We start from the raw sequence: 27,395 nt of genomic DNA on the forward strand, positions 1-27,395 counted from the left end.
AATGGAAGCACAGAGTCTTAACCACTGGACCGCCAGGGAAGTCCCCTATGATGACCTTTTAAAAGGAAACCTTGAGAATGCTGAAGTTCTAGTACTAAGCTAGTCTTACAGTTTAAGGAAAACTCAGATAGAATAGCTGATAAGACTTTTACACTAATTTTCTGAAATAAGGCAGAAATGTATTTTCATTATATATCACATACTTTCCCCAATGTATCTGTGAAAAAAAAAAACTGCCAATGAACCAACTCCCAAATCCAGAGGCCATCTTTTTAAAAGCAAGCAATGAAAAAGTCTCTTCTAAAACTTATGTAAGCATGTAGAATTCAAACCTTTCTGTGTTCTTCTATATAAGGTTGTAACCAGAGCAAATTAATTGTGTTCCACAACAAAGGCATAAAAGCTGGATAAGAATCTTGTTTCACTGGTAGAAATTAGAGCTCTGGAAATCAGTCTAAGGTTCACTGGGCAGAACCTTCACGGAATTAAAGCTCTAGTATCTCTAGATTGTATCTTATTCTTTCTCAAATGGGAAAAACAGCCTAGGGTTAATCTAAAACAGAACTACGTTAAGCTAAAATGACAGAGTTTATTACAGTCCCCCCAATATTAAAGAGAGCTCTTAAGAATATAACTTGAATAAGGGTCACGAACTGGTTTAACATACTTAACTAGTGATTTTATGAGTTATAATGAATGCTGCTACTCTCTAAAAATGAATGTATCAAAGATGAAATAACCTCCTTGGCACGCTTACAGCTATACAACACATTTGTTTCATTGCTTTCAAGCACCAGTGCTGGAGGCTCAGAATAAGTCAATGGGAGGAGGACTTCAGCCACAGCAGCATCTGGTCTACTGAGCAGATAAGATGACATGCTTGGGAGAGTAAAGAGCAAGCAAGAGGTAAGTATTTAACAAATAAATATAGAGTTGATCTAAAGAGTTTTCTTTTTTACTTTCTTCACAAACTCTGCTACCATAATCTTTTATTTCTATTCAGTGGTTAAAAAAACCAAAATGAAAAATTTACAAATGTTCAAGGGGAGATTTTTAACGTGGGATTTGTAGATTTTATGAATAAATGATTTAATCTTCCTCTCACCTTCCCCTCCTTCCCTCGGAAACTGGGAAGGTTAAGAAAAAAATTACTACTTAAAACCAAAAAAGAACTGGTTCAAATTTGGCATAAAGCGATAAACATAAAGTGATAAATTTGGAAAATATTTGTTGCAGAAACATGCTTTCTTCGAAGGATGAAATAAGTAAAAACAAGTATCTGGATTCTAGTAATACGTATTTTCTCCCCTTCTTTCAAACTAAAGGAGTTATAAAATGTTTTACAAAAATGGCATTTATATCAGTATTAAAATAAACCTGCTCAGACAAAACCCAATTACAAATAAGGATTCCTAGCTGGTAAATCATTTATTTATACGTTAGGGGGGCTTGGAGTGTTTCTAGGTAGATGGCCAGTGTGTATGAAAAGTTCTATTCAGAACTATTTGGTGCTCTGATGTTTCTAATCTTCTGTACATATTCTAAAGTAAAGGTAAAAAGACATTCAAGGGTCAGGAAACACCTAGGTTTTTATTATACCACTGAAAAAATTAATATATCTCGTTTCATTAATTGGAGCATACCAGGCATACGTTTATGAGGATTGGCTGCATTGTCACAAATGCACAAGAGACCTATTGAGAAGGGAGGGGCTACTAATAAATTCAACTTTTTAAACTGGGTTTTGAAAATAAAGAAATAAAATAATGCAATTGACATATTTTTATATCTAGGGGAAGCTCTCTGGCATTCAAATTCAAACTCGACTTCACCACTACAAGAAAAAAAAAGAGGGAGAGAGAGAAACCAAAAATATAGTCTTTTTTTCACAGCTATCAGTTTCTTTCACTAAGCCTTCGGAAACCGGAACCTCTGCAGAATACTAAACACTCGGGCCTTACCTACAGACATGGACAAATGTATGTATGCTCTCATTTTATAGAACTTGAAATTCTTTTTTTAAGGAAGGAGTCAACTTTGGCCTTGAGTATTTGGCATGGGTACAAAGGCTTAAAAATGCAGATGACCAGCTTAGCTACTGACCATGCTGACCACTGTCTGGAATCGGAAAAAATTAAAGAAAAACAATGAATGGCTCTCTCTTATAGAATATTCGAACGACGCACAATTCCTGAGCACATTTTGCAGAGCTCATTTGACCATTTAATCTCTTCTAACTGGTCTGGATTACAGACAGAATCGATACCAGACGAAATGAAACAGATTGTTGAGGAACAGGGAAATAAGCTGCACTGGGCAGCTCTTCTGATACTCATGGTGATAATACCCACAATTGGTGGAAACATCCTCGTTATTCTGGCTGTTGCACTGGAGAAAAAGTTACAGTATGCTACCAATTATTTCCTAATGTCCCTGGCAGTGGCTGATTTGCTGGTTGGATTATTTGTGATGCCGATTGCCCTCTTGACAATAATGTTTGGTAAGTATTTCATTTTGTTCCTGCCATCAAACCACCGAACTATGGTATACTATTAGAGAAACAGATACTCATTTAATCTTTAAATATGGACTTGCACTATTTAAAGGTACAGTGAGTAAACAGTCCCTCATTTTTCATCATTTTCTATGGCTGATAATCAGTTTTAAAGAGCAAAAAATAATTTCTTGGAAACAATTCCATTCCCTCCTCAGCCACCTAACAAAATCATTTAAAAAGTCATCCAAGTTAGCAATATTCATATATTCTGCATACATTACCTAAAAATTATTGTGAAGAACAGACCTATACTTTACCCCATTACTAGTACTTTTTTTTTTCTTGATAAAGCAATATCTAGGACACTGCTGTGACAGTTAGTGTGCTGGGTTAATTATTAATAATAAGGTCTTTGAATCACTGAATTCCGATATAAATCTCTAAATCCCAATTTAAATTGGAATTGTTCTAAAAAGTCTTGTTATATCTCTTTATAGTTTGTGTACGTAAGACTTAAACACAAGTCTTACACATGTGTCTTGTTAACAAAAAACTATGTTTAGTTGCTGAAGGAATGGTCTGGCTCAGAGCATCTCAAGAGATGATCCATCTGTTTAATTTTTATGATTTCTGACCATTTATGTCCTTGATATATGTTAGAGGAATCAGACCTCTAAGTTACTAAAATAAGGGATCAAAACCTGAGTTATTACAATAATTTAAAATATAATTAGAACTGAAATCTTAGTTATAATATTGATAAAAAAGATAACGATATTAAAATGATATAAGTAGTTTCCTATTCATGCATATCATCTCTAGTTAGAGAATTTGGGTACACACAAATAATTCTGATGATGAATTATGAGGGCTCTTAAGAATCAGCAGTAAGAGAATATTTAACTTATTTAATGCTTGACATTAATTGATATTCCATTCATTAATTGCTTAAGAAAAAATGATTATTTGTAGCAGATAGGGCTTCTTGGAGTTGCTTATATGGTGAAGATAAAAATATTTCAGGTTATAGAAGTAAAATTTATTAACTAGAATATATATTAGAAGGTGAAGAAAAACTGCCATTCAAACTATTGTATTCAGGTTTAAATGTTACATTTTTATAAGTAAGTACAGAAAGATATCTAAAAGTAAGTACTTGATCCCCCATATATAATTGGATGGTGACGGGCTAAAACTTCCCATTCTAAATCAACTCTTATCCAGGCTTTAAATTCTGTGGTAGGACATGCAGTAATGAATAAGGTTTTCTGCTTTAGAAGACTCTCTAATCATTAATATTGCCTGTCTATACCCCTCCCTTTTACAAATTTGCAACCTTTTGAATAATCTAGTGCTACATATAACCATGGAAAATAATTAAGAAATCTTACTCTAAAGGAGAACCTAAACAATCTTAATTCTGAATAAAGTTTAAAAGAAATAAATGAGGATTATGCAGGAACATTTATGCATATATGGTAAAGACTGTATAGGCATTGATTCAAACTCTTATCTCCATGCACACAATAGTTTAATGTGTCAAATCACTCTTTAAATTGTGCTTTGCTAGGCGTACAAAAAATATTAAAATGCTCGTCTCATACTACCACAAAATTTAATTGACGTTATGTTGAATAAATGAGATTGAAGTGAATTTTAACTTTAAAATCCATAAGTCCATCAAACATCTATTAGTCTTTGCAAAATACTGTGGTAGATACTTAAATCAACAACTAAACAGTTAAGGAATCTTAAAAGGCAAAGTTTCATGGCATTAAATAAGCTGACAAACAAAACACAAAAGCAGACAACAGTGATAATCCCATGTATTCCACAGGAAAACAGTAGGTTACATAGCAGCTGAAAACTAAGTTTATATTTAAATATTTGGGGCCCAAGATATTCTTAGCTATAAGAGTCAGCAGAAAATCCAACATATTTTAACACAAAATATGTAGAATGTCTTCCTATGTCTGAAATAATTATTACATTTTTAACCTAATTTCCTTCTTTCAAATGTAAATTTTTAATTACAAAATAAACTCTTTCATAGACTGAAACACTTCTACTATCAGTAATTAAGCTATATAGAAAGGTTAGTAGATTTTTAAAAATAAACTAACCTGGGAACTTAACCACTATTCAAAATATTACTGAATTAATTCATTATTGAAAACATTATTCTATTTCTATGAGAAAATATATGAGAAAATGCATGTTGCCCTCTAAAAAGCTTCAAAAGGATGCATTCATAAATTGGGAACTGCACATATTATAAATGGGGACCTGACTTCAAATACTAAGAGTTTTTGATAGCCTTTCATGTGTTAACAAATACTAAGACTTTCTAAATTAATGCATTTATAAGAATTTCTATAATCTTAAAATGCAGAAGTAGATTTTGTGTATTTTTCTCTCATTATAGGGATAATCTTCAGAACTTCTGAAGTCTGTACAAACAAAAGTATCCCTGGCTCTGTAAACATAAACAAACTAATTACCACTATGAATGACATAAGTTATTTTAGTTATCTCACGGAAATTCAATGACAGTAACACTGAAACTTTATATTCTAATAAAATGTAGTTTTTTAAAAAAAGGAGAGCACTGAAAATTTTAAAGTGGCTTTTATACTGAGAAACATTTTATTGAACCAAAAATTTGTATAATATTTGATTATATATTATTTGAATTTCTTCCAAGATTATTATGACTGGCAGGCAAAACATGGTCTTTCAAATTGTGCTACATCAACTTTTCTGTCACTTCTTCCTCTTTGGGAGCATTGGACTTAACCTTTACTTTCCAGTTTTTTACTGTTTTGTCTATAATTCTTAAAAATCATGATCACAAATTAGTAGCTTATAACATAAGGCTTGAAGTTGCCTAGGTTAGAAATACTTGAGTAGGACGCAAAGGAAAACAGAACATCATATGCCGATATAAAAAAGAAAGATTATTCACAGTTTAAGAACGTCTCCGAACTTTGCCTTCTCTCATGAAATAAATGATTAAAAATGTAAAGGGAGTAAATACAGCATTTGGTCATTCATTGGTCATTACTGGCTTATTTACAACAAGTTTTAATCCATGTCTCATGATCTGTAAGTTGAAACAGTATCTGTGGTACAGTTGAAAGAGGGTGTATAAAATGGCTGAAAGATGGGGGTTTGAAGCAAGATACCCTAGGCTTTGAATCCTGGTTCTCTTGTATTGGCTTATGCAAGTCACTTAACAACATATCAGAGTTCAATCACCTTGTCTGTAAAATGGTTATGCTACATCTTCCATTGCCAATATCTTGTGAAATTGTCAAGTAGGTCCCAGCACGTTTTAGGCACTAATAATTGGCAAGTACCAGTACAACATGCAAAGGGTTTATATACTTAAATATAAGATTTAGTTTGGATGTGAGTTTCACCAGAGATGAGATAAATGTATAGCAGTAAAAGAAAAACAAATCAGTTATTCATTTATGCAGTGAAATGCTGCTCTACCTAATTCTTAAATGAGGGAGCAAAGCAATTAAAGGCACTTCTTTTTGGAAAGTGGAAATTTTAAAAAACCAAGGAAAAATTTTTATAAGTATTAAATCACTCGAAATGCTTAAAACACTATATTGGACATCTAACCCCAGGATACCTCATATGCTCAAATGTAACGAAAAAACAAGAATAACAAAAACAAAGCAGAAGCTTTGTAATAAAAATTTAAGCATTGGTCTAGGTCTGTCTTTTCCAGAAGATAAATATAGAAACATAAGAATTTGAGATTAAAAAAAACGTGTACTTGAAAACTATGTCCTTTTTGGACATTAGAGCCATTTAGGATTTGTCCTGCTCCAATACATTCATGAACTATTTACCTCCACGAACATAGTCCTCTTGGGATGGCTTTAAAAATAGTCTTTAAATCCTTAAAAGGGAAATCTTTTATGTGCCAGATTCAGAGATTAATGTCAATTACTTTCCAAAACAAAAAAACGAACAAAAAGGCATGGCAATGTTTGGCAATGCACATAGGTTACTTATGCTTCTTTGCCTCATATATAACATAGTTAAAATTCAACTTTAGTAAAAGGCATACTTTCATGACAAATTTAATTAAAAGTTGAACAGTTAAACATGTTCTCATGCCCTTTTTTTGAAGTACAGTTTTAAGTTTAATTGGATGCACGCACTCTTGCTACAGCAGGCAGGAAGACAAACATACCAGGTTTTATACTGATGATATGGCTCATTGTTTCTAAGTGGGAGTGTTTTAATGGTTGGGCTAGTTGGCTAGTTTCTGTCAAACAATAATAGTAATAAGAACTAACATTTTGAGTGCTTTCTCTATGCCAGATATTGTTCTAAACACTTTACATGTATTATTGCATTTAATTCTCAAAGCAACTCTATAAAATCGGTATATTATTATCATCCCCATTTTACAAGAGAGGAGATAAGAATAAGTAAGTGGCAGAGATACAATTTGAACCTAGGAGAACTGATTCTAGAATTCACACTCTTAACCTCTGTTACACTGCTTTCTCAAATGAAATGAGAAATTATATCAACCAAAACTATAATATTTGGCAAAGACAACATTTATATCTCAAATAACTCTATCGAACAGGAGGGCCATAGAATTTTCTCTAGGGACAAGGCAGAACCCAATATTTTTTTAAGGTTATATTTCATATTAAATGATACAGAATATGTGGGTCTTAACCAATACTTGCATGAATCCTTGAAATGATTGCCAGACATCTTTTCTGAGGAAGATATTAGACATAGGTCTAAGAAGTTACTGAACCTTCCCTGGGAGACAAATAGAAACGTATGTAACTGAACAGCAGTTCTACCACCCCTTATGTATGATGGTACAGCACACAAGTCTTCATTTTAAACAAGATATTTGTGCTACTAATATTTTTAGATAAATAACAAACTGTCCATGATCCAAGACTCATCTAAGACTTGTTTTGCTCCTATAATTATCAATTTGTAATTATCTTAGGCACCCAAAGAAATGCCATTATTCAAACCTTATTGGAAGTAAATTCCTCTTTGAGTTTAATGAAGTGGATAGGGCAACGAGGTGGGAAGTGGGATTTGTTTTTGTTTTTGTTTTTTTTTGCGGTACGCGGGCCTCTCACTGTTGTGGCCTCTCCCGTTGCGGAGCACAGGCTCCGGACGCGCAGGCTCAGCGGCCATGGCTCAGGGGCCCAGCCACTCCGCGGCATGTGGGGTCTTCCCTCTGCGGCACGTGGGATCTTCCCGGACCGGGGCACAAACCCGTGTCCCCTGCATCGGCAGGCGGACTCTCAACCACTGTGCCACCAGGGAAGCCCGGGATTTGTTTTTCAGAGAAATTTTGTGTGCTTTCTTTTTGTGGGACAACAAATACTATATAATTTAAATGTCTTCCCCTTTCTGTACACAACCTTTTCAAGAAAGCAGTGCTTCTCAAACACTAATCTGCATACAGATCACCTGGGTATTTCCTTCAACTGCAGTATGATTCAGTACCTAAGGGATGAGGCCCAAGAGCCTGCAGTTCTAACTAGTTCCTAGGTGATGCTGATCCTTGCTGATCTGAAGAGCACACCTTGAGTAGCAAGGCCCTAAAGAACACTTTCAATTAACATTTAAATTTTGATAAATAAATGCTCCCTCTCATATTCAAAGACTTAATTGTACCACAATTTACTCATCCACAAAATCAATGATATAATCTCTAAGGTCTCTTCCAGCTCAATGATTATAATTTATCATCTCTGTCCCTTATCCCCACCCCCAATTCAGTGAAGTAGGAAAAGTCTGATTACAGTAATTTACTTAAAAGTATGAATTACTCCTTCCACCTAATGCTTTAAATCCTTTTGAAAGAATCTGCTGAGCATGGAACCAAGTACCAAGGAATCATTTATCTTTTTTTCAATAAAAAATTCATACTGATTTTGTTTTAAAAAGAAATATTTTAATATTTCTATTAAGCATGCCACATACCAACTTTGGAAACAGAAGGCACCAAATGGTGTGTTTGTCAGCCTTGCTACCTACCTTTTTTTTTTGCTACCTATTTTTTTTTTTTTTGCTACCTACCTTTTTTTGTGAAGTATCCAAATATTTTTCACTGAGATCCCACTTGAGTCTTGAAAAAGACATACTCAAGTCTATCTAAAACCTCTTTCCCTAAATTATGGTCCTTTTTTGATCTGGGATACTAACCTTTCTCCACACCCAGGCTTCCTGAATTTAAACAGTTTACAATTAAAGGGTCTCAGTGCTCTGAAATCCTGAGATAGTTATCTTGGTTCCCTCTTCAATTATCTCAATCATTTTATACCTGTCAAAGTCAGATACACTCGCAAAAACCAGGAAAAGAAAAGTAGTTTACATGTCAGTGGACATACAATTAAACCATAAAAAGGGTTTATATAATCAAAAGTTAATATTTCTAAAGTGTTTCAGACTGTATGAGGTATAGAATAAATGCTTTTTAAATAAAAATTTGTTAAATAAAGTACTATGCTTAATAATGAGATTTTCATTTTAAACCCAAGTCTGTACTGTTTATTACATCTCCTTGCTTGGAGTGAAGGATGGACTATATTGGAAGGGTAACAACCCATTTTTCTTTGGAATAATCTGAAGCCATTCCTTTTGCAAACTTTATTTAAGAACTATTTCTGTCAAAAGGAAAACTCAAGTCATTCCACTTAATTATTTCACCAAATTAGAGTTTGCTATAAACAAGGATCATACTGCTAGTTAATGCTAGAAGTAAGCCAAAATCCCAGGCCTCACTGAGACTGCCATGCTAATATTCTTTTTGCCACATTATATTGCTTCCTCTATTCGGTAAATGTTTTTTTTTTTTTTTAAATACAATAGCAGTTTAAAAATAAATTTTATCTGAATAGTAAGGTTAAGTTCCAGTTGCAACACTGTATACATTTTTAAAAGATCACAAAAGGAATACACAAAAGAGCAAAGGTCAAAATAATGCTAAAAATGCTAAACTGATTTAGGAAAAGAGCTGTAATTATTATACAAAACAGAAAATGTATTTAAAGGGTACCATCTACAGAATGTATTTAATATTACTGACTCCATTATCTGAAGTCAAACATTACCTTGGAGCTTAAGTCGTAAAATTTCAGATGAATACAGAAAAAGGTTAAAAAATATGTATCACTTAAAAAAGAAACTGTAGATTAAAGGTTGCCATTTTGAGGAGAATATGTTTTTGTTTTGTTTTTCTTTCTTTCAGAGGCTATGTGGCCCCTCCCACTCGTTCTATGCCCTGCCTGGTTATTTCTTGACGTTCTTTTTTCTACTGCATCCATCATGCATCTCTGCGCCATTTCAGTGGATCGTTACATAGCCATCAAAAAGCCAATCCAGGCCAATCAATATAACTCACGAGCTACAGCATTCATCAAGATTACAGTGGTGTGGTTAATTTCAATAGGTATGTGGGGAATGTCAGGGTGTGGGGTGGTGTATATAGGCTTTGGTTCCATTTGGCTAGGAGATTACCAGGCCTGGTAGACACTGTTACACCAATACAAGCTCCTCACAACATTACATTCATCGTACAGCCTCTAAAGCACACTATCAGCAAAAAGTGTGAAAAAGAAGAAAAGTTCAAGGCTTGATTTTGACATGCAGGAAGACTAAATCTGAAAACAGTTTTCATATATGTCAACCGATCATTAAGGTCTGGGTAGCATGCAGAATCTTGAAATTTTATTAAAGTAACAACAATTTAAAAAAATGAAATGCATCTTAAATCACACCTAAGAAGATAAATAGGAAAAGAGGAAAAAAAAACAAAAACAAAAAGAACCCAAACTTTTTGTATGCAGGTATCAGAGTTCATATATTCACCTTGGAAACCAGTATGTACGCAGACTAAAGGCATTACTGTCTAAGTGTTTTGAACATGTTTAATTACAAGTTTTAAGAGATACACAAACGATGTTCAGAAATAATTTTTGGGAGAAATTGTATTTCTTCTAAACTGTTTTTATGCCCCTGTGCCCATGTTTAATACTCAAAGATAGCTGCTATATTAGAGTATCTTAGCATGAAGTACAGCATAAATGATAACTCAAATCTTTTAAATAAGTTAGTATCAGAAAAACAGATTCACAACGGTTACTATGATCATTAACGGTTTGCCAGCAGATTCACATTCTCCTAGTAAGGAAAAATTCAAAGAAGAAAAAAAATCAAGAGAGACCTGAAAATGCTAAAAGGAAAGCAAGAAAAAGATGTGACTTCTCTCCCTAATCAGAAAAAAGAACGCTGGGGGAAAAATCAAGAAAGCAAGACACTGAAAATGACCTTTATATTCCCGGAATAAAGATACCAAGGCCAAACCTCTTTTGAAAAATTTGGAGGTAAAACTAAGGACTGTTACTAGTCTGGCTTGGGAGGAAATTAGGGTCAAGGAAAACTCTATTCAGAATGGAGGTATCTGCAAGTAGAGAGAAAAGGCTAGCTTTGGGGACAGAGGCTGATTGATAGAAGAGGTCCCTAAAAAAGAAGCTACGGAAAAGGCATGGATGGGTGACAACTGCCAAAATTTAGAGTGGAGAGAAGGAAAACTAAAGTAGTTCATATCAAACAACCCATACCTTTTTGGTAAGCTCAGTGTGATAAGGGAGAAGGAAAGGGAAACAGTGTGTGTTAGGGTAGGCTGGAGGCGGGGGGTGGGGGGGGGAGACAATAGGGCAAAGGTAGAGGGAAAATAGGAGAAATGGCTCCTTAAGAGAATTAAAACACTGAAACTGAAATATAATCAAGCCAATAAACAGCCTGTTGGTACCTCAATCAAGGCTGGATGACATGAATTTATAAATTGATCAAATTTATAGAGTACCTATGATATGTTAGGTACTAAGAATACAAAGATAAATAAGAAAAAGAATCTTTGCATTCAGGAAGATGGACTAATACTAAGTGATATGTATACAGGAAGAAAAGAATAAAAAGATGAACCCAAAATTACAGCTTAGAAGGATCTTACAAATCTACTTTTTCCTTTTACAGATGAGAAAAGAAACCTAGAGGTTTTAAACAGTTGGCTTAAAGACTTAACAGCTTTTTAGCACAAAGGCCAAGATCAATGCCATTTTCATTTCATCACACTTTGTGTTGTAGAACCAATGACAATTTAGTGACTTTGTAAAAGAAAAGGCAAATAATGAGGTTAGTTCAGTTTTTAAATTCTACAAAGTGCTAAAAAAAAAAAAAGAGCTCACTTTCTTCTTCTGAATTTACAGTTATCCTAGGTAACATCTGACAACAGTAAGGCGAAAGGAGAATAAGAGGGTAAGGTATAAAAAATACTAGTGAAAACTTAAATGTCATTGACCAACAAGCTGGTTGGGAAGGTAACCTGAGCCTTGATGGGAGTTAGTGGAATGTGAAAAAAGAGAAGGAAGGATGCACTAGATGTCAAGATAACTGTAAAGAGAAGTAATGAAGAGCAGCAGGACAAGAAAGGGAAATATCAGAGTTCATGATTTTCGATATGGGCCAGTTTTTTCTTTTTTTAATTTATTTATTTTTGGCTGTGTTGGGTCTTTGTTGCTGCGCACGGGCTTTCTCTAGTTGCAGTGAGTGGGGGCTGCTCTTCATTGTGGTGTGCAGACTTCTCATGCAGTGGCTTTTCTTGTTGTGGAGCATCTAGGCACACAAGCTTCAGTAGTTGTGGCATGCAGGCTCAGTAGTTATGGCTCGTGGGCTCTAGAGCACAGGCTCAGTAGTTGTGGTGCACGGGCCTAGCTGCTCCACGGCATGTGGGACCTTCCTGGACCAGGGCTCGAACCCATGTCCCCCACACTAGCAGGCAGATTCTTAACCACTGCGCCACTAGGGAAGTCCCTATGGGGTAGTTTTAAGTGGACTTATGGATGGATGGCTTCAGGAGTGCACTGGAGTTGAAGAGTTCAAGAAATATAAAATTAGGTGTTAGAAGAGTAATAAATGGGATGAAGTCATGGAAGATGATAGCAAGGTTAACAGTGGATAGAAAACTATAGCAAGGGGCCAAAACCATTAAGGAAGACAGACATATATCCTGGAGGTTGGTAGATGATCTAGATGGAGAATAGAGTGGTATAAGTAGCTTAAATAGACTTTAAAAGGGAAGTGCTTTGGGGTGGGGAAAGAACAGTGTAATGATTACCTGCAAGTAACAGGGTAGAGGTGGGGCCAGCCAAGTTTTTCTATAAAGGGCAAGACAGTAAATATTTTGGTCTTACAGATGCTATATGGTTCTGTCAGAACTACTCAACTCTGCAGCAGAACAAAAGCAACCATATATAATACATTAACAAATGGGTATGGCTGTGTTCCAATAAAGTTTTATTTAAAAAACAGAAGGCAGGCCAGATTTGGCCCTTGGGCTATAGTTTGCTGACCCCTAGTGTAGAAAAGAAAGTATACAGAATCCTCTTTCTGGTGTTATACCTGAGGAAAAGCAGAAAAAGCAGTGGCCTCCATTAGAAAGGGTTTGAGGAATATATTCTTGTCAAGGTCTCTTTGCTACCATAAAAAGGCTATGCAGGTGATAGGAGTACTTTTAGATTCATAAAAGTGAATTCTTTCATGATACTTCCTAGAGTTGTCTAAAGATCAATTAATTCAGACTTATTTTAAAGTATCTGCTGTTTCAAAGGGAAAGGATTAGGGTTAACCCTTGTGCTATCTTGCTAATAAGCTACTTCACTAATAAACAAGGTCATATTTAAATACCTACTTCATGGTATTTAAAGTATAATAAAATTAGCATGAGGTACGTTTCTTTCGTTTTTATTAGAGGAACCTTCAATCTTGAAAATAAATTTCATGGCTTCCCTGGTGGCGCAGTGGTTAAGAATCCGCCTGTCAATACAGGGGACACAGGTTCGAGCCCTGGTCGGGAAGATCCCACATGATGCAGAGCAACTAAGCCCGTGCGCCACAACTACTGAGCCTGCACTCTAGAACCCGCAAGCCACAACTACTGAGCCTGCACTCTAGAACCGGCAAGCCACAACTACTGGACCCAAGTGTTACAACTACTGAAGCTCGCGTGCTTAGAGCCCATGCACTGCAATAAGAAGCCCGTGCACCACAATGAAGAGTAGCCCCTGCTCACTGCAACTAGAGAAAGCCCGCATGCAGCAACAAAGACCCAACACAGCCAAAAATAAATAAATATTTTTTAAAAAGCAAGTAAATTTCATGATCCACTCGCTCTCAAATTTTTAAGTAGCATTTGAAAAAAAAACAATAAACCCTGAGTTTTCCCTAAGAAGTCAGAAAGAAAAGGTTAAAAGACATTCACAAATATCAAAAGATAAAACTGTCTGTTAAATGAAACTGTGTAACCTCAAAGATTATAAAATAGGTATCTACTCAGAATTAAGATATTGCATGAATGTATTCTTAAGTCTCTTTAGCTCAACTACACTGGATATTAAGATAAAAGCAGCTTCTCTTCTGAATTCTTTTCCTTAACTTGGGATAGATCAACAAACAAAAATAGATAATGAGAAATGGAGAATAAATGAAGACATTCTCTACTATTTCATGCATACACTATGGTTTTAGGGAAGCTTTAATTACAAAACTGAAACCACTAACCAATCTCTTTAAAAACAGCAGGTTTGCTTACTTAGGTTCTATTTGTCAAATCTTCCACTGATTTATTGCTTGACAGATTCTGCATTGTGGGTACCAGGAATTACAATACACTAATAGGGTAAAGTCAGTAAGATAAACTTTAAAAGGACCTAATCTAAGAGTCAAAGGTCATAAAATAACTCAGTTTATCTTGTTTCTTCTTCCTTAGGCATTGCCATTCCAATCCCTATTAAAGGTATAGACACTGATGTGGGTAACCCAAACAACATCACTTGTGGGCTGACAAAGGATCGTTTTGGCAATTTCATGCTCTTTGGCTCACTGGCTTCCTTCTTTACACCTCTGGCGATCATGATTGTCACCTACTTTCTCACTATCCATGCTTTACAGAAGAAAGCTTACTTGGTCAAAAACAAGCCACCTCAACGCCTAATGTGGTTGACTGTGTCCACAGTTTTCCAAAGGGATGAAACACCTTGCTCAACACCAGAAAAAGTGGCAATGCTGGATGGTTCTCACAAGGACAAAACCCTGCCTAATGCAAGTGATAACATACTTATGCGAAGAACGTCCACAGTAGGAAAAAAGTCAGTGCATACCATTTCCAATGAACAGAGAGCCTCAAAGGTTCTAGGGATTGTGTTTTTCCTCTTTTTGCTTATGTGGTGCCCCTTTTTTATTACAAATATAACTTTAGCTTTATGTGATTCCTGCAACCAGACGACTCTCAAAATGCTCCTGGAGATATTTGTGTGGATAGGCTATGTTTCCTCAGGGGTGAATCCTCTGGTTTACACCCTCTTCAACAAGACATTTCGGGATGCATTTGGCCGGTACATCACCTGCAATTACTGGGCCACAAAATCAGTAAAAACTCTCAGAAAATGCTCCGGTAATGTGTACTTCCAGAATCCAATGGCAGAGAACTCTAAATATTTTATGAAACATAGAATGCGAAATGGCATTAATCCTGCCATGTACCAGAGTCCAATGAGGCTCCGAAGTTCAACCATTCAGTTTTCATCAATCATTTTACTAGATACACTTCTCACCGAAAATGAAGGTGACAAAACTGAAGAGCAAATCAGTTATGTATAGAGTAATGGCACATTTTATGTAACTAATACAATGATGAGTAAGATAAAGAAGATATAAATATACCAAGAATTACATAAAAAATTACATCATGTATCAAAAATCATCTCTTTAAATTAAATTAAGAATTATGTATTAAGATTACCCAATTTTATTTGGGCAAAATTATTCTAACGAAAAAAATCATTTTTGTATAGTTGCAAATTAAAAAACAATCCAGCACACTAGTTAAATGCTAAGATAGTCAAATGAAATAAAATTAAATAAATCAATAAACTTCTGGCTTACAAAAAAACAATGTCACCATAAGAATTTATTTAGTTCCTAATTGTATGCAAAGCTATGCTAAGAATGAAATAAACAAAACAAGTATTAACCTTGTCTTCAAGGCGTTAAAGACATAAGGCATAACACAGAACAACAGTGATAGGGTTGAACAGAGGACTAAAAATAAGTGCATAAAATAATGATCACATCTGAAGGTAAGCTGAGATTGCCATTCATAGTCTGGCTTAGTTAAATGTAGTCACAATTTTGCACTGATCAGGAAACTGTCTTGATGGAAGGGGTAGGGAGAGTAGCTGGATATCACGCAAAGTGACACGGTCTTAGAACTAGAGCTGTTTGTTAGATGGCTCACACCAAGCATCTACTCAGCAGAGGTGCGTCTACCGGAGGAGAAGGAGAAAGCAAATGAAACCAGTCTTGGGTACCTAAACCTCATTATGTTTCTCAAAGAGCATGCAATAAGGCATGGGACCTTATTAATCCAGGAACCTAAATTTTAATGATCTTATAAATGAGATCATGGCTGCCCAAGCTTCCCCAAAGACTTGGTTGAACTTCTGGTACAAAATTTTTTATTCATCTTTTTGTTACTTTACTTTGCACTACAAGATCTGGAATAAATCCAATCTATGCTGTTTACTAACTGATTGAATTTACAAAAAATACTTAATTTCTCAGTCTCCTCATCTACGTTTCATAGGGTTCTTATGAGAATGAGTTCATGTGGGTACTCTGTAAATGGAAGCCAATTCTATTTACTTTTGATATTTTAATTTTTTTTTTTTTTTTTTTTTTTGCGGTACGCGGGCCTCTCACCGTTGTGGCCTCCCCCGTCGCAGAGCACAGGCTCTGGACGCGCAGGCCCACCGGCCACGGCCCACAGGCACAGCCGCTCCACGGCATGTGGGATCCCCCCGGACCGGGGCACGAACCCGCGTCCCCTGCATCGGCAGGCGGACCCCCAACCACTGTGCCACCAGGGAAGCCCCGATATTTTAATTTTTTAATTATTTTGTTTATTTTTGGCGGCGTTGGGTCTTCATTGCTGTGCGCGGGTTCTCTCTAGTTGCGGCGAGTGGGGGCTACTCCTCATCGCGGTCCGCAGGCTTCTCACTGCAGTGGCTTCTCTTGTTGCGGAGCACGGGCTCTAGGCACGTGGGCTTCAGTAGTTGTGGCATATGGGCTCAGTAGTTGTGTCTTGTGGGCTCCAGAGCGCAGGCTCAGTAGTTGTGGTGCATGGGCTTAGTTGCTCCGTGGCATGTGGGATCTTTCTGGACCAGGGCTCGAACCCGTGTCCCCTGCATTGGCAGGCGGATTCTTAACGACTGTGCCACCCGGGAAGCCCTTGATATTTTATTTTTATGCTACTCACATAAATGGTGAATAAATTTAGGCTGAGGGAATCTGCAGTGAAGACAGCCCATATCTTAGCCTTTCCTTTTCAGGCTGACCCATTCTTATGCCTCAACCTATTGCTCCATCCTTGCTCCCTTCCAGGCAACACAGTTTAAGAAAATTATCACAAGAAATATGCTGGCTATGGAGAAGCTCACTCAGCATAAGAAAACCAGGTATATAAAATTCAAATTGCAGAATCCTCTCCTAGAACATAGTTCTATTACAGATCTTATGGGCTCTATGTCATCTGCCAGAAAGAGTATACCTTACAAATTTAACTCCTAAATCACTAAAACTTTAGGCATTTTTGTGACAACTCTTTTTTCAGCAGTGTTAAAGGTGGGTTATCTCCGCATGAAAGGATGTTTAACATCACTAATCATTAGAGAAATACAAATCAAAAGTACAATGAGGTTATCACCTCACACTGGTCAGAATGGCCATTATCAAAAAAAACTACAAACAATAAATGCTGGAGAGGGTGTGGAGAAAAGGGAACCCTCTTGCACTGTTGGTGAGAATGTAAGTTGATATAGCCACTATGGAGAACAGTATGAAGGTTCCTTAAAAAACTAAAAGTAGAATTACCACACTGCCCAGCAATCCGACTACTGGGCATATACCCTGAGAAAACTGTAATTCAAAAGGAGTCATGTACCACAATGTTCATTGCAGCTCTATTTATAATAGCCAAGACATGGAAGCAACCTAAGTGTCCACTGACAGATGAATGGATAAAGAAGATGTGGTACATATATACAATGGAATATTACTCAGCCATAAAAAGAAACAAAACTGAGTTATTTGTAGTGAGGTGGATGGACCTAGAGACTGTCATACAGAGTGAAGTAAGTCAGAAAGAGAAAAACAAATACCATATGCTAATACATATATATGGAATCTAAAAAAAAAATGGCTCTGAAGAACCTAGGGGCAGGATAGGAATAAAGACGCAGACATAGAGAATGGACTTGAGGACACAGGAAGGGGGAAGGGTAAGCTGGGATGAAGTGAGAGAGTGGCATGGACATAAATACACTACCAAATGTAAAACAGATAGCTAGTGGGAAGCAGCCACATAGCACAGGGAGATCAGCTCGGTGCTTTGTGTCCACCTAGAGGGGTGGGATAGGGAGGGTGGGAGGGAGACACAAGAGGGAGGAGATATGGGGATATAGGTATATGTATAGCTGATTCACTTTGTTATACAGCAGAGACTAACACAACACTGTAAAGCAATTATACTCCAATAAAGATGTTAAAAAAAAAAAGGGATGGGTTATCTCGAATAAGAGGCAAAATAATTTACGTTCCTTAAAAAAAAAAAAAAAGTCATTCTTATCTATTTTGGTTCCAGTCTCTAATATGAAGTGTTTGGCGTATGTTAAGATTTACATTCTTGCCAAGTCAGAGATTAAGTTTTCAGATATCACTCCAACAGTATTCCAAACTGTGTCTTAGGTATCTGATGGCATATGAAATTGTTTCAGAAAATTTAAATACTAGAGATGGCAATCTCACTGGCAAAGCTCTATCCCTAGACAATCTAGATTAGAAGGAGTATCTTCCCACATGCTCTATACTGACTTCAAATTTGTGTATGTGCTTAAACATATGCACACCCACAGAATTAACTATAAGACCTTTAAGCTGTTCAGCTTCAATTCCTGAAAAAAAATTCCTTGCTTACAGTTAGCTGAGAGCTAGTTAATGAGATCATTCTAGTATTTCCAGAAGGTTCTAGAAAAAGAAATACAACTCCAATATAAACTATTCCTGAAAAAGTACAACACAGCACAAAATTTTTAGCATTTTGATACATAACTGATATTTCTATTCTAAAACATTTTAAGGAAATCTATATTTAAAAGCAAATCTCGAAGTTAACCACTGCTATGGCAACAAAGGGACTCTCTTTAATAGTTCTACCTTCAAAGAAAAGGAATAGATTGTACCTATTTAGAAGAATAATTTTGAAAAAAATTTTTTTCACTCTACTCCGTATTTATTTATTTATTCCTTGCGGTACGCGAGCCTCTCACTGTTGTAGTCTCTCCCACTGCAGAGCACAGGCTCCGGAAGCGCAGGCTCAGTGGCCATGGCTCACTGGCCTAGCCACTCCATGGCATGTGGGATCTTCCCAGACCGGGGCACGAACCTGTGTCCCCTGCATCGGCAGGCGGACTCTCAACCACTGCGCCACCAGGGAAGCCCCATTATTATTGTTAATTGAATGCGAGGGGAAAACAAAGATGCAGATAGAAGGAAGAATTAAAAAAACAAAACTAAAGGAAGTTACAGCATCCAGACACTGAGGCAGAAACAGAAAACAGCACACAGAGAATATGTATCAAATTGATACAAAATTGTGAATGGAGATATTGTAAAGATAATTTACACATTTGGTGGTAACTATCTGATTGCTAGGGTTCCTTCAAATGCTAAGGATCTATGATGATGCAACATATTTCTATTCAAGAAACCATTTTTTGTGGTCTAAAAAGTATCTGCACCAAGAATCTCCCTCTGATCTTGTGAGATCCATCCATATCTGCAAGTAAATTAATGTATAAATTGAGAAATATTTAGTGTTATATTGTAAGCTTAAGTCATAGCAAAGATGATCACGGATATCAAAGATTATCTAATTTTTTTTTTTTTTTTGCGGTATGTGGGCCTCTCACTGTTTTAGCCTCTCCCGTTGTGGAGCACAGGCTCCGGATGCGCAGGCTCAGCGGCCATGGCTCAGGGGCCCAGCCACTCCGCGGCATGTGGGATCTTCCCGGACCGCAGCACAAACCCGCGTCCCCTGCATCGGCAGGCGGACTCTCAACCACTGTGCCACCAGGGAAGCCCTATCTAATTTTAAGAAAGGTCTATATCAGATCATCACCTTGTTCACCATTATAGCAACTTAATTTCAACAAGTATATAAAAACTAATACTTCTACTAGCCTCTTTCTTCATTTTCCTTTCCAATGTGAAGATGAAATAATTCAGATTCTGTTCAATTCCAAATGAGTTTTCAGTCAATGCCAAGCACAGTACTGTACAGAGTAGTGACAATAAATCTGCTGACTAGACTAATAACAATGGACCCACGAATCACCTATTTACTGGATTAAAATTACACTAGGTTCATTTCAACTTGGCAAGAATGTTTTTCAATTTAATTTTCTATTTTTATCATACAGATTATGAACATATAACCCACAAATACCAGTAGAAAGAAACAGTGAAAACACTACAACTCCCTGGACTATCCTAAGAATAAAGGAGATAATATACATGAAATTTTTTTTTTTTTTTTTTTTGCAGTACGTGGGCCTCTCACTGTTGTGGCCTCTCCCGTTGCAGAGCACAGGCTCTGGACGCGCAGGCTCAGCGGCCACGGCTCATGGGCCCAGCCGTTCCACGGCATGTGGGATCTTCCCGGACCGGGGCATGAACCCGTGTCCCCTGCATCAGCAGGCGGACTCTCAACCACTGTGCCACCAGGGAAGCCCTACACATGAAAATTTTTAGTTTCCTACAAAGACAATTTCACCTTAGTTGCTGAAGTACAAATATGTGTTTACTGATATGTTTTCAGTATTTGTGTCCAATAAGTACACTTTAAAAGAAGTTTTAAAAATTAAGAAGAAATAAATCCTTAAAACACAATTCAAGGGGGCCAAATGTCTGTGGTTATTTTAGAAGTATCATTTAAAAGGGAAGAAATGATAAAATGGAGCACACTAAGAAAGCAACCGATGACACATCAGAAAACATTTACTAATTCTTAGGATACAGTACAGAAACTTTCCAAATATTAAACTTAATAAGGAAATTTGAGAATAAAAATGTTCTATCACAGACACTCAGAAAGAAGGCGCTCTGAAGTAAAGGCATGGTAGAGAAAGCATTGGTCTATCCTGAGACTTGTTTTGAATTTCTGTTCTACCATTCAGCTCTATGACAACAGGAAGTTTTGTTAACAATTTTGGAATTCAATTTTCTTCTCTTCAAAAAAAAATGGGAATATTGTTTTATTTCTAAGGTTTTTTTCACCTTTAAAAGTGATCACTCCAAGGCTTCCCTGGTGGTGCAGTGGTTGAGAGTCCGCCTGCCAATGCAGGGGACATGGGTTCGTGCCCCGGTCCGGGAGGATCCCACATGCCGCGGAGCGGCTGGGCCCGTGAGCCGTGGCCGCTGAGCCTGCGCGTCCAGAGTCTGTGCTCCGCAATGGGAGAGGCCACAACAGTGAGAGGCCCGCATACCGCAAAAAAAAAAAAAAAAAATCACTCCAGGGAATTGACAACAATCTAAAATTAGAGAACTTGGCTTTAACTGCAACTCCTTAGACAAGTTGATTACATTTAATTTTCTTCATCCATGAAGTTTTAGACAAAGTTACCTATAAAGTCTTTTCCAGTTTCTACCTCTTATAAGAATCATATTATGAAGAAAAAAGAAAACAACAGCAACAGAACTCTGAATGGTCCCTTAGAAATAATGAGCACAAAAACAACTCATTAGCTGGATCTGAGTATCCTAGGTAGTAGAGATCTTAGCAAAGCCTAAAAGCAGCTCATGGAAGACATCTGCTGCTGAAACTGGGAACTGAGCACATGTGTAAGCTACAGTAAACACAAGGGCAGAAATGAATTTTGATAATTAGAGAGCAAAGCACTGTCAGGTTAAAAATGGAAGAAAAACAGTTTTCACGAAAGCTCAACTTCCTGTGTGGCAGAATACACACACTAGGTGACTGATTTATATGATATAAAATATAAAGTGACTAATAGGAACAGTTAGTAGCCGACTGAATAGATAAAACACAGGAAGAGACCATGATGAGTAGGATTCTTTATACAGGCCAATAGTTACTAAGGGCACACCTAGAAGAATATATTTTCCATATACAAATTATCTAGTTTTCCAATAAGAATTAAAAAAAAACCTCCCCGAATAGCAATAATAAAACCATTTGTTTTTGGTTTTCAATTGTGTCTAATCTCTAGAACAAAATTAAGGAAAGGTTAGCATCACAGGTTGGCTAGAATGATATGCCAAAGATGACAGGAAGGAAACAGAACTATTCAACTTCTATTCTGCTTCCATCTTTTGTCTCAGGAGAATGCTTTTTAGACCAGAAAGATAGAAAGTAACGTTGTTAAGACTGATCAAAATGCAAAACAGGTGAAGAGACTGGGTGCCTTAAATGAGTTCAAGTCTCTAAGCTAAATGAATCACTTCCCTGAAACAGAACTTGTGAATATAATTGTAGAACCACTGTTGACAAATCTGAGCAAAAACAGAAAATGGCAAAGATACAAAAGGACTGTACGTGGCTAAATATTCCAGTGTTCAAAAAGAGACAGGACTCAAGAAATTTAAACTATGGAGCCTGCTGTAGATCTTTTGAAAAAATGTGGAATAGCTTAACACAAATAGGTTTTATCAGATCTCAGAAAAGGAATCAATGAACACGTGATACTTCTATGAATTTACTAAAAACAATAATAACCAATTAACCACATAATCTGTTTTAGAGGTACCAGACTAGTAGATCTGTATAAATACTATGACTTTAGGATTTAGTGAAAGTTCTCTAGTCTCTCTGTGAACAAGTTAGACAAATGAGGTTAGAGGTAATACAGTAAAGGAGATTAGTATTTTTTTGAACAACCTCATTCAACAAAACTGACTGGTGTAAGGAGAAACCTATTAACATGCTATATGGATGTGTGCTTTGCTGTTTTATTCAACATTTTTATCCACAATAGGAAAAATATATTTAGTGCCTGCAGTAAATGGTTAACTTCTTATCTTGCATCTTAGAGAAGGTCCTCTAACCAGTTCACAGTGGATGTTGAGTAAATATTTGTTGGAAAAAATATATATACAATCTATACCAAAGATGAAAAGTACATGAAACTCATCTTACATGCACCTTCAGAACTTATTTTACTGTGTAATTTCACCACAAGTAAACTCTAATAAGCAGTGCCCAAAAACGAGCTGAAAGAAATACTTTTTATTTTCCTATGTTGCATTTTAAGATAAAGTACCTAAGCGAAAAGAAAGTGTATATGAAATTGGAGAGAAGAACTACTGTAAGAAGTACTACTGCATCTACCACAACTATTGCAACTGCCACTACTCATACACACTTGAATAGCACTTACTAGTGCCAGATACAGTTCGAAAGACTTTAGACATATTAATTCACTTAACTGTCAAAAAACAGTCTTAGGTACTATTACTATACCCTTAGGAATTTGAAGTTCAAAGACGCTAAGTAACAAGCCCAAAGTCACTCAGCTAGTAAGTGACAGGGCCAAGATTCAATCCTGGCAGATTGGTTTCAGAGTGTGTCCTCTAAATCACAACCATACTATAATGCCAAGGGCATCTCCAAATCTGCACATTTTCCACTCCTTTGCATTTAAACAAAACCTAATACCTTTCACTCTCATTAAAGAGCTTCAAGAACTCTACAAGTCTGTGTGAGAGATAGCATCCCTTTTGAATTACCAATATACATGGGAAGAGGACTACTGCTTCTCAAAGAGCATCTCAGACTCTCAAAACATACTGGCTTCTTTTTCAGAGGAACAGTACTAACTTTAATGTTATATGGTCCTCACTCTGAACCTAGACATACTTCCTCAGATATTTAGTTTCTGTTTAATTACTAACTACAAATGGAAATGGAATATAAATAGAATCAGAAGTTAGAAATTATTACCTGAAGAGAATGAACCCAAGTGATTCTACTGCTGCCCTCCTGACATCGTCGTTAACATCACTTACCTAGGAAAAAATTTAAAGGATAATTACATTATACTACATGCATCCTATTACTACATTCATCACATTACTAGAATAAACTGATATGAGAGGCCCACATCATTTAAATGTAAACTAGATCTCATTAGTATATTACCGTAGCCACCTCCCTAATCCATGGTTTCACTTTCAGCAGTTTCAGTTAGCCACAGTCAACTGTGGTCTGAATATTAAATGGAAAATTCCAGAAATAAACAATTCATAAGTTTTAAATTGCATGTCATTCTGAGTATTCTAATGAAATCTCACACCATCCCACTCTGTCCCGCCTGGGATGTAAATCATTCCTTTGTTTGGTGTGTCTCAGTTGTATATGCTATCCACACACTAGTCACATAGTAGCCCTCTCAGTTATCAGATCGATGAGGTATTGCAGTGCTTATATTCAAATAATCTTTATTTTACCTAATAATGGCCCCAAAGCACAGGAGTAGTGATGCTGCAATTCAGGTATTCTCTTACTGTGCCTAATTTATAAGTTAAACTTTATTACAGGTATGTATGTATGTTATGTATATGAAAAAACATAGTATATGGACTATCCGTGGTTTCAGGCATCCCCTGGGCGTCTTGGAACATATACCCCGTGGGTAAGGGGGGACTACTGTATTCCTGTATTAGAATGTCTTACTCCAATTAAGAAAAATTCATCTGAGAATTTCTTCATTTCAAGGCTTAGAAGCCTTTATAGTTTGGTGAAGTTTAAGATGCAGGGCTACTTCTAAAGACTATTTCAGCTCTACCATAGCTTTTGTGGGCCACGTGGAAAATCTAACCATTCCTTCAATGTTGTTTTCAAAACTGTATGTCCTAAACTCAAGCAAAATACAACCTTCTATAACATACCACATGCTGCACTGATAAATAATAAATTATTAATAAATACTGTGTCAAGTGAATATCTCTAGGAAGAAAGAAATAATAATAGCTCTAAATCCTTTCTGCATGGGAAGATGACCTTGGGTCTACCATCTCCCAGCACCAAGATGGTAGAAACCTACTGGGTTAAGACATATGGAACGTCCACTGTGTTATCAGGCAACATTATTTATCACTGAAAAACTGTACCTGGATTGGGTGACTCTGAGTGGAAAAAGCCTGTTGGAAAACATGGGCATTGGCTTTCCTGTGCAACGTGTCTCCTGTCATAGAGCATGTCCCTTAGGGGTACCTGGAAGCTAACTTCACAGGCTGGAAAAAGAAGTCGTTCCTATTGTTCATTAGATTTCCCTACCCTGGGGTGGCTGCACACATTCACATGGTCTTTTTTTTTTAAACACAATAAAAGAGTTTAATAAGGTGTCCAGTTTACAAAATAAATCTAAAAAAATCAATAGCTTTTGTTTTACACCAATAATAACCTGGCAGAAAATGTAATGGGAGGAAAATTCCATACACAATCATAGCAATAAATATGGAATACCCAGGAACAATTCTCCTGAGGTGTGTTGAAGTCCTAGACGAATGCTTTACAATTTATTTGCAGACGGGAAGACATATCATGTTCCTCAAAGGAAGCAGCTGATATGCAGTTTGAGTTTTCTGTGTTGCAACTCTCATTACACTTGTATTAATTTGTTCTGGCATCTGTATTCCCTAAGCTCAATGTATTCCATTAAGCTCAATGATGCCAAAGACTCCGTGTCATTCCCTGCTGTGTTCTAGTGCATGTCCAAGTTCCTGGATCCATTCACATGGTCCTGTCCCTTATAAATGAGGGTGCCCCTTGGAATAGAGTTTCAGAAGTTGCTCCTAAATGACTTTAAGGACTTTCATTCAAATAGACACACTGTCATCCTTTCCTGTATCCTTCTGAAAAGCTAAGTGAACCTGGCGCTAGGTTATGGCTGACTGTGCTCCATGAACGAGAATCTGAACCTGGGGCCGCTGGTGATAGTTATGTGGTGTGGGTGTGCAGTCATCAGCACATTTAGTGTCCGTCTGCAAACTTTCTCTTCCATGCCTATCCAAGAAAGGTCAGAGTACTTACAGCAACGTGTAGCAGGCGGCGAATAGCTTTGTTGTTACCTGAACCACAATAAGCCATGGCCACGGTATACATTCCAGATCGTCGAAGAATTGGATCCTAAGAAATAATTCAATATCAATCATCAACTTATTTCAGATAGTAACTTCTACAGGCTTAGTTTCATCCATCAGGGGAGCTGGTTGTAGGTAAGAAATGAACTCAAGGAGCACCATTTTGTGGTTGGCAGTTCTCTACACAAATGGAGAATTAAAAGACTCTAATATGGTAGTAGTTAACTGCTTCTAATTCCCAATATTCTGTGCAACATGCCTATGCTGCCTCACACTTTTTATAAAGTATAAACTCAAGCCCAATACCAACACTCACTGCCCTATGATTCTCAACTTCCATTTGTCAAACAACAAAGAAGCTTGCTTCTAATTCTACATTCTAACTTGCTTTTACCTTACCACTTAATTCTTGGCCACTGAGCACTGAGTGGAAGAGACATGTAGTCTGATAGGTGAGCAAAATAATTAGTTTTATCAATAAACTATAGCAGTGGATGTTTTTATCAGATTACAGAGGACAGTACTGTTTACCACTGACTACCTACCATATACAATACCATTGTAAAAACAAAACAAAAGGCAAAGGAAAAAAATCTCACCCAAATAAATAAGTATAGAGATTGGCACTGTTTTCTGATGAAAAAACAATGAAGTAAACTTTATGTCTTATTAAATGATTATGAAATCATCCCCAAAACATTATTTCTAAAAGAAATCAACTTATATATTTCTAAAGAATTTTTCTAAATCTGCTTATTTGAAAAATCACTGAAGTCTTGATTAAATTTAAAATTCTCAAATTAGCCCTGCTCACCTCTTTTAATCAGTGTTTTTCTTTCCTAAATTCTATAAGGCTTTATATATCTTTTGAGAAGTTTTATCAACAAATGTGCCTAAGAGTTCTGATAGGAACAAAGATAATTTCCAGTAAAGGTTAAGTGTTTCTGTAAATGCTGGATATAATAATGCAGGTGAGGAGGGTGAGGAAATGCAGGGAAAAAAGGATGAATAATATGTGACCTTATCACGGCAGAGAGATTCAATGAGAGCATCAGCCTCCTCCATCCTTCCGTACATCACTAATGCTATGCCAACTGCAAGACCACGTAGAATCTTCTCATGTTGAGTTTCCTGTGCATAGCCAACCATGTCCTCAATAGCCTGGGCATTTTTAGAGCCCAACATAACCAAACCTAGGGCCAGGCCAGCTGCTTCCCCTAGTGAGTGAAAAGCAAAACATTAAAGAGTACGAGTTATGTACGTAAAGTAAATAAAACATATCCTATTGGAAGTGCTAACTATTAGCATCAACTATCAAAACAACCATTAGCTTCTGAGAGCATTGTTTCAAGTCATCAGACATAAAGAATAGTTTATGTGGAAGTACATCCATATATTTACAGCTATTTTCCTTTTAAATCTTGATAGGATACACTACAAAATCCTACAGAGATTTCAAAGGAGACATTATGGCAATATTTTTTCTACATTATCACCTAGCAGTAGAGACAGCCTCAGGATACAAGCAGATCACTCTAATAAACTTCTATTTGCAAAAGTCAGTTATACAGACATACACACAAGACATACCATTTTAAAAAGCCTATATATC

The 27,395-nt window shown here is 36.6% G+C and overlaps 2 protein-coding genes across 2 annotated transcripts in view; one reads left to right on the forward strand and one right to left on the reverse strand.

Moving 5' to 3' along the window:
• Positions 1-27,395, reverse strand: part of PSMD1 (proteasome 26S subunit, non-ATPase 1) — a 103,334-nt gene that overhangs the window by 52,886 nt on the left and 23,053 nt on the right. The window contains exons 14-16 of the mRNA XM_030876196.2: positions 26,804-27,000; positions 25,734-25,829; positions 23,643-23,707 (exon numbers count right to left, since the gene is read on the reverse strand). Coding sequence (XP_030732056.1) covers positions 23,643-23,707; positions 25,734-25,829; positions 26,804-27,000 — 358 coding nt within the window. The remainder of the gene's footprint in view (positions 1-23,642; positions 23,708-25,733; positions 25,830-26,803; positions 27,001-27,395) is intronic.
• On the forward strand, positions 1,978-15,226 carry HTR2B (5-hydroxytryptamine receptor 2B). Its single transcript, XM_030876434.2, has 3 exons — positions 1,978-2,500; positions 9,759-9,959; positions 14,337-15,226. Exons 1-3 carry the CDS (start codon positions 2,152-2,154, stop codon positions 15,224-15,226), a joined length of 1,440 nt encoding a protein of 479 aa, XP_030732294.1. The 5' UTR covers positions 1,978-2,151.

Source organism: Globicephala melas, chromosome 7 (assembly GCF_963455315.2).
Source record: "Globicephala melas chromosome 7, mGloMel1.2, whole genome shotgun sequence".
Taxonomy (NCBI): domain Eukaryota; kingdom Metazoa; phylum Chordata; class Mammalia; order Artiodactyla; family Delphinidae; genus Globicephala; species Globicephala melas.

What these genes read in the sequence shown, in the direction of transcription:
- HTR2B (XM_030876434.2), top strand. Translation starts at nt 2,152, where the DNA reads ATGGCTCTCTCTTATAGAATATTCGAACGACGCACAATTCCTGAGCAC. An exon ending in CCTCTTGACAATAATGTTTG is followed by an intron (nt 2,501 to 9,758) that starts GTAAGTATTTCA and finishes TCTTTCTTTCAG; the next exon opens with AGGCTATGTGGCCCCTCCCA. An exon ending in GGTGTGGTTAATTTCAATAG is followed by an intron (nt 9,960 to 14,336) that starts GTATGTGGGGAA and finishes CTTCTTCCTTAG; the next exon opens with GCATTGCCATTCCAATCCCT.